Source organism: Dipodomys ordii, unplaced genomic scaffold (genome assembly GCF_000151885.1).
Source record: "Dipodomys ordii isolate 6190 unplaced genomic scaffold, Dord_2.0 Scaffold64, whole genome shotgun sequence".
Classification (NCBI taxonomy): Eukaryota; Metazoa; Chordata; class Mammalia; order Rodentia; family Heteromyidae; genus Dipodomys; species Dipodomys ordii.
In genome coordinates this window covers 1,926,621-1,934,029 of record NW_012267280.1, presented here as the reverse complement: position 1 = coordinate 1,934,029, position 7,409 = coordinate 1,926,621, and the positions used below count along the sequence as shown (strand labels likewise).

Here is a 7,409-nt window from a genome sequence, read left to right as displayed (position 1 = left end):
CTCTTCAGCTCAAGGCTAGTGCTCTACCACTTGAGCCACAGCGCCACTTCTGGCTTTTTTCTTTTTGCTTAAGTGGTGCTGAAGAATTAGACCCAGGGCCTCACGTATGCAAGGCAAGCGCTCTACCACTGAGCCACCTTCCCAGCCCCTAGAGCACTAATCTTGAGCAAAAAAAAATCTAAGGAATGGTGGGGCGCTGGTGGCTCATGCCTGAATCCTAGCTACTCAGGAGGCTGAGATCTGAGGATCACAGTTCAAAGCCAGGCTGGGAAGGAAAGTCTGTGAGACTCTTATCTCCGTTTAACCACCCAAAAAGCAGAAGTGGTACCTGTAGCTCAAGTGGTAGAGCGCTCATCTTGAGCTGAGGAGCTCAGGGATAGCACCCAGGCCTAGAGTTCAAGCCCCATGACTTGGGGGGGGGGGAGGAGGGAATTAGCTAATGAATGGTGTCCAGGATCCCAGTTCAAGCTCTAGTACTAGTATGCCCACACCCATTCCCCAACATGTGTTTTGGCTTGAGACTATCCTCAAGATATTTCATTGTATACATACAAATATTCCAAAATCCTAAACACTTCTGGTTCCCTAGTATTTTGGCTAAGGGATCCTTGTAGAACAACAGAAACAATTTTATTGTTGCTTCAAGGCTTTGTGCTTACTAGGCAGGTACTCTCCTGCTTGAAGCAACCATTCTGCCTCCTTTTGCTCTGGTTTCATTTGTTTGCATATATTAGCCATCCAAGGGCAAGGTGCTCCGCTCCGGTTATTTTCTGAGATATGATCTGGCTTTTTGTCTCGGCTGGCCTGAACTGTGTTCTATTTATACCTCCTGCTGTAGGTAGGATGACAGGTGCACCCCACCTTGCCCAACCTTTTCTGTTGAGTTGAACGTTTTTGCTTGACCTGCAATCTCTGCCTCCTGAGGAGCATGAGCCTCCAGCATCTGGCTTTTTAAGCCAGGACCTTGCTGTGTCACTCAGGCTGGCAATTCTCCCATGATGGCTCCAGAATGCTGAGATTACACATGTGTACCACCACACCCAGCCAAAAGCACATCATTTAAATGTCAGCCTCCTTGGGTCTTTTACAATAGCTCCAGGTTTCTCATTCTATTGCTCCAGTCCCTCAGGGGAGGTTTTGAGATGGTGGTCATGATACAAGGCCAATTCCACAGTAGTCCCTTTTACCCTTCTGTGTTGTTGCTTCACCACCAACACCCTAACCCATCTATATGGGGATGTGGGTAGGCACTGGGTGAAGTGAGAGTGACGGGGCCCGGCTGGCAGCTCTTATTCTCCCAAAGGGCTATGTTGGGAATCACTATTCATTAGGAGTCGATGAAGCTTACAGAATCCCTCCCTGAAGACATTCAGCCCCCTGTAGAATAACCAAGGCCCTCACCATCACTATACACACAACTGCATTTACAGTTCTGGTTGTTGTTGTTTTTTTGCCAGTCCTGGGGCTTGAACTCTGGGCCTGGGCACTGTCCCTGAGCTTCTTTTGCTCAAGGCTAGCACTCTACCATTTGAGCCACAGCATCACTTCCAGCTTTTTCTTATTATATGGTACTGAGGAATGGAACCAAGGGTTTCATACATGCTGGGCAAGCACTCTACCTCTAAGCCACATTCCCAGCCCTCAGTTCTTGCTTTTGAGATGGGGTCTTGCTGTGTAACTCAGGCTGACTCCTGACTAGAGCTCCTTCTGCTTTTACCTCCCAACTGCTGGAACTGTAGGTGTGCAACACCACATCTAGCTTACTTTATAAGACATTTGATCTCAGACTTCTGGTATCTTACTCTTTGTGTGCCAGTAGTGGGGCTTGAACTCAGAGCCTCACACTCTTGCTTGGCCTTTTCATTTAAGTCAGGAGCTCTACCACTTGAGCCACACTCTAACTTCCTCAGAAAGACATCTGTGTTGTTACAAAGTCATCCTTCTGTGGCTCTGCTGTGTGCACTGACCATGTGAGCAACCTGGTTAGAAAGGAAGGTACCGAGACCTATCAGTATGTGAGTGGATGTTCTGTGGGATACTTACTCTACAGGTGGACGGTGTGGAAGGACTGGTTCTGATGCCATGTTGTTTCTCAGGAGCAACCGGGCCCTCGGGAGAGCTGGTGGGAGAGGACGAGCTCAGGGATGAGTGACTGAGGACAGAGTCTTCTTCAGGGCAGGATTCCAACACATCACTCTCTGAGATTCTGCTCTTATCCAGGGGGGTAGTGGGAGGAGATGTGGATGGAGGAGGTTTCAAAGCCAAGATGTCCTGTAAGATCACCAGGGGCATCTTCCCCTTGAACAGGATGCCCTTGGCCTCACTCCAGCCGTCTGACTCCTGCGGAGGGCATGGTGGCAGATCCTCTGTCAGCTTGGTTGAGCTCTGTAGTAAGACTTCCTGGGAGTTGCCCTTTCCCTCTAGGCCTCCTGGTCTAGCAGGCTCCTTTATTTTACAAGGACTGTCTGAAAGGGGCTTTTCAGGAAACACTGCCTCCTCATGAAGCGCGTTTACCTCTGATGGCCTCTGCTCATCTCTGCCTTCTCTGATCCCATTAACAGCCTCCTTGGGGAAGGAGGCTTCTGGAGGGAGTTTACTGTGATCCATGGCATTGTCTGTCGGGTCATTTGAATCCTCTGTCAGATCGATGATGACCACATTCTGGGCAATGCTGGTTTTGATTCTATTTCTTAAGAAGTTATCTAAAGGACCCTTCCCATTGACCAGTTTGGGTCTGAAGTCTAGGTCAGAAACCACATGACAGTCGCTCTCCAAGTTAACCAAGGAGCGTTCCAGATGGGGGACTTTGCCATCCACAGAAATGCTCTGAGGGTGTCTTAGGTCATCAGGCTCATCCTCGGCTTTCTCCTTGGGCACAAGATTCAGGCGTTTGAATGGCAGGCGGGCTGAATCCAACAGGGAAAAAAAAGACTTTTCAGTGAAAGTGTGAGAGAATAATTGAGTAATAATATTGAGCAATCTGTATGCTGGATATTACCCATTTTGTTGGGCTTTGGGGGAATTTTATTTCCCCCACTCATCCTGGGACTTGAACTCAGGGCTTGAGCCCTTTCCCTAAGCTCTTTTTGCTCAAGGCTAGTGCTCTACCACTTGAGCCACAGTGCCACTTCTCGTTTTCAGATGGTTAATTGGAGATAGGAGTCTCACAGATGGGCTGGGAAGGTGACTCAGTGGTAGAGTGCTTGCCTTGCATGCATGAGGCCCTGGGTTCAATTCCTCAGAACCACATAAACAGAAAAAGCTACAAGTGGAACTGTGGCTCAAGCACTAGAGCGCTAACCTGGAGCTGAAGAGCTGAGAGACAGCACCCAGGCCGGGTTTAAGCCCCATGACTGACCAAAACCAAAGCAAAAAAACCCCAAACAAACAAACAAAAAAATCTCACAGAGTTTCTTGCCCAGGCTGGCTTTGAACCATGATCCTCTGAGTAGCTAGGATTACAAGCATGAGCCACCAGTAACTGGCTGAGGATAAAGGTTTTGCAACTTTGAAATGGAGCCATAGGAGACTGGGGGTGTGCTCAGCAGTATAGTGCTTTCTATGCTTCACCTCTAGTGCCCCTAAATATATTATCCTAATTAAAATTACTACCATCTCCATCTGCAAATATATAAACTACAACTAATACAGATTTGCCTGGCACTGGTGGCCCATATCTGTAATTCTAACTCCTCAAATCTCTAATCAAACTAGCAAAAAACTAGAAGTGGAGCTGTGACTCAAGTGGCAGAGAACCAGCCTTGAGCAAAAAAGATCAGGGACAGTAGCACCCAGGCAGGGTTCAAGCTGTAGTACTAACAGTAAGAAATCTTTGTTGGGGCTGGGAAAGTGGCTCAGTGGTAGAGCGCTTGCCTTGCACGCATGAGGCCCTGGGTTCGATTCCTCAGCACCACATAAGCAAAAAGAAAAACAAGCTGGAAATGGAGCTGTGGCTCAAGTGGTAGAGCGCTAGCTTTGAGCTGAAGAGCTATGGGACAGCGCCCAGGCCCAAAGTTCAGGCCCACGACCGGAACCCCCCCCCAAAAAAAGAAAAAGAAAATCTTTGTTTAGAACAAAATTACCTTCAGGTTAGATAAGGTACATATAAATAAATTTCACATTTAAAGTCAGGTTCTAGCCCTAAGGTACTGTATACACAAATAAATGCTAGCCGGAGCTGGTGGCTCACGCCTATAATCCTAGCTACTCAGGAGGCTGAGATCTGAGGATCGAGGTTCAAAGCCAGCCTGGGCAGGAAAGACCGTGAGACTCCTATCTCCAATAACCACCAGACAACGGGAAGTGGCGCTGTAGCTTAAGTGGTAGAGTGCTCAGCCTTGAGCTGAAGAGCTGAGGGACAGTGCTCAGGCCGAGTTCAAGCCCCATGACTGACAAAAAAAAAAAAAGCTAATTTTTTAAATTGTTCTAGAAGCACTTTGGCTGTCCCCTTCAAGCCCCCCCACCCCCCACCCCAACCCTTAGTTCTACTAAGAACTCCCACAGGAGAAAATGAAGGGCATAAGTTAGGAACAAATGAGAGTTAAGTTACCTTGTATTAACTTCTTAACTGGAAAAGTTGGTCTGTCTTTGCAATCCATGGCTATAAATAAAGATGTGAAAGTTAAGTTACTAAGGGATAGAAATGTTACATAAAGGTCCAACTACCTGCCAGGTGATTCTTAGGTAGGAATGATTTTGCCGCTTTTCCCTGTCCCAAGAAGAATATCTGGCAATGTCTGCTGGTTTGGTTGTCATGATGGCAGAAGGCTCCAGGGACACTACTCATCTCCAGTTGGAAGAAGTAAACAGGTTAGCACCCCACCCCACAAAGAACTATTTGTCTCAAGAATGTTGATAGGTTGACCCCTAAATATAACCATACCTTGATTCATTTTCCTATGGCATTCACTTTGAAATGTTTCTTTTATTATGTGCTTGTGCCCCGGCCCATAAAGCCAGCTCTGTGTCAAGTAGCTCCACACTGTACTTAGAGCTGTAGGCTCAAGTTTTGGAATTCATTAGGAAGCCAATGAGTGATACAGTAAGTAACAAAGACAATAAGTGGAATGAGGAAAGGTGGAGCTTAGAGAAGACATCCAATTACTATTTTCACAAATAATAAGACACCTCAAAACACTCTCCTTCAACTCAATCCCCTCCCATATTACCACCAAATCTACAAAATCAGAAAAGGATTCATTTTGTTTATTTAAAGAAGTGCACGAAAAGCACATAACATCAGCTGTTCTTTAAGCTTCTTGCTGTCAAGATATAGTAAGGGAGAATATCATCCTGCACCATAATATAAAAATCTCAAGAAAAGCATCTAATAATACTAAGGTTGATGCAGAGCTGACCATAAATAGAATCGAATCTTTGGATAAATATTTTTTAGAGTAAATTTAGAAGCTCACACCTGCTAGGCGATCTGTTTTAGAAAAATCTAGGTTGGTTATTTTAAGAGGACTGTGCATATATTTTCTAAAAGCTACATGAAAATCAGACTTGAGCTTCCATTAAAAAAAACAAAAAACTCAGCTGTCTGTTGCTGAAATTACCCACTCTCCCTCAGCTCCAAGCTTGGAAAGTAAGAAAAGAATCTTGGTTCACATTTCCTTTCTACTCTTTTCATGAAAGGAAGATGTTTAATTTCCAAGTTTTCAGTCATAAAAAAATAAGGATTCCCTCCACCCCACCCCCCAAATCATCATTTACTCTGTAGGCTTTAGCCATTTAAAAACATCTTCAGAGATTGGGAGGAGGAAATGTGGGGGAAAAATGAGGGAAGGGGTAACAATATTTGACAAGAAATGTACTCACTACTTTATTTATGTAACTGTAACCCCTCTGCACATCACCTTGACAATAAAATTTAAAAAAAAGTAATAAAACTCAAGTTCAGAACAACCAACAAGAACGTATTTGCATGGTTCTAGGTGTTCATACAAGGGAAACAGGTAAGACCTGAGACCATAAGTGGAGCTCCAGATCTGATATAAATAAGGAACTCCTTGAAGTAAAAAGTATATATGTACACACACACACATATATATATATACACACACATACGCACATATATACATATACATATGTGTGTATGTGTGTGTAGCTAGGTGCATACGACACTGGTAGGAATAGAATTATCAAGTGTTCTTCATTCTGAGATCACACCCTTCCCAACGGGAACACTAAAACCTCTTTTTTATGACTGGATGGTCAGAGCGAGTGGTGATTGCCTTTCCTAATTTTTAATTCCACATCTTGTATCCCAGCTCCATGAAAGCACTTCTTCCCGATTTATTTCTATTAATTATATATTAATATGTATATATTAAGTATTGGTTCTCAAAGGGGGAGGGCCAGGTAGCCCCCAGCCACCTCCAGGGACACTTGGCCACCCACATCTGGGGGACATTTTGGTCTATTGCAACTGTAGAGGATGGGGTTGCTACTGGCATGGAGAGAGGGTGGTGGTCAGGGATGCAGCTCAGCACCCGAAAGGGCCAAATCCAAGCGCAAATGTCAGTAGTGCTGAGATTGAGGAAGCCTGGATACTTCGAGGTCACTTCCATCCACTCAACCAGCACATATGATTAGGTAGGTACCAAAAAATGGGCCAAGCTCGGGAAGTGGGGGAGGAAGGGGACGGGGACGGGGCGGACAATACGGAGTCGAAGATGGGGAACGGTCTGGATTTCTTTAGTCCGCCACCTCACATTCTAGGGGTGCTAGAAAGACTCCCCTCTCCTGCAAGATGCAGAGAGGAGAAAGACACCATGTGTATCAGACGGGAACAAGAATACGGAGTCCTAGCTCCCTGGCCAGTTACCCCCAAAACTCTCATTTGGCCTTGTCCTGACCCCTAAGACCAGGAGACCTCGGGCTTCACAGTTTCCGCTCCTGCTGCAAGGTCCAAGATTCTCTGGGGACACAAATAACATTCTGTAACCTTCCGGGGACTCAGTTTCCCTTCTCGGCCCCACCAATCCGTCAACCACCAGAAAGCTCCGGAAAAAACGAAGGGACGCAAATGTGCAGGAATTAAAAAAAAAAGGAAATACGTATATATATATGCATACATTTGGGTGTAAGTGGTCGCGGCTACAACAATGACGCCAGGGAGGGGGCCCTGCGGGCCGCGCGGAGCCTCTGGCTCCGGGCATCGAACGCCCGGCACGGAACAGCAGGCCCGGAGACTCGATCAACCCCAACCGCCACCCCGGGTCCGCACAGGCCGCGCCGCCCCTTCCCCTTCAGTCCTGACCGGAACCGACCTGTGGCCGCTGTCCCGGGGCCCGGCGCCCCGCACTCCGGCTCTTCCAGCATCGTTGCGGCGGGGGTTCGAGCACTCCTCAAGCGGCGGAGGCGCGGGCTCCACTGTGGCGGCCGCTGCTGCTCGCCCTCCCGCC

The 7,409-nt window shown here is 46.9% G+C and overlaps 1 protein-coding gene across 1 annotated transcript in view; it reads right to left on the bottom strand.

Moving 5' to 3' along the window:
- Positions 1-7,338, bottom strand: part of Chaf1a (chromatin assembly factor 1, subunit A (p150)) — a 29,815-nt gene extending 22,477 nt beyond the window's left edge. The window contains exons 1-3 of the mRNA XM_013022874.1: positions 7,275-7,338; positions 4,550-4,600; positions 2,044-2,906 (exon numbers count right to left, since the gene is read on the bottom strand). Of these exons, the coding sequence (XP_012878328.1) occupies positions 2,044-2,906; positions 4,550-4,600; positions 7,275-7,326 (966 nt within the window). The 5' untranslated portion in view covers positions 7,327-7,338. The remainder of the gene's footprint in view (positions 1-2,043; positions 2,907-4,549; positions 4,601-7,274) is intronic.
- Between the last annotated feature and the right edge of the window lie 71 nt (positions 7,339-7,409).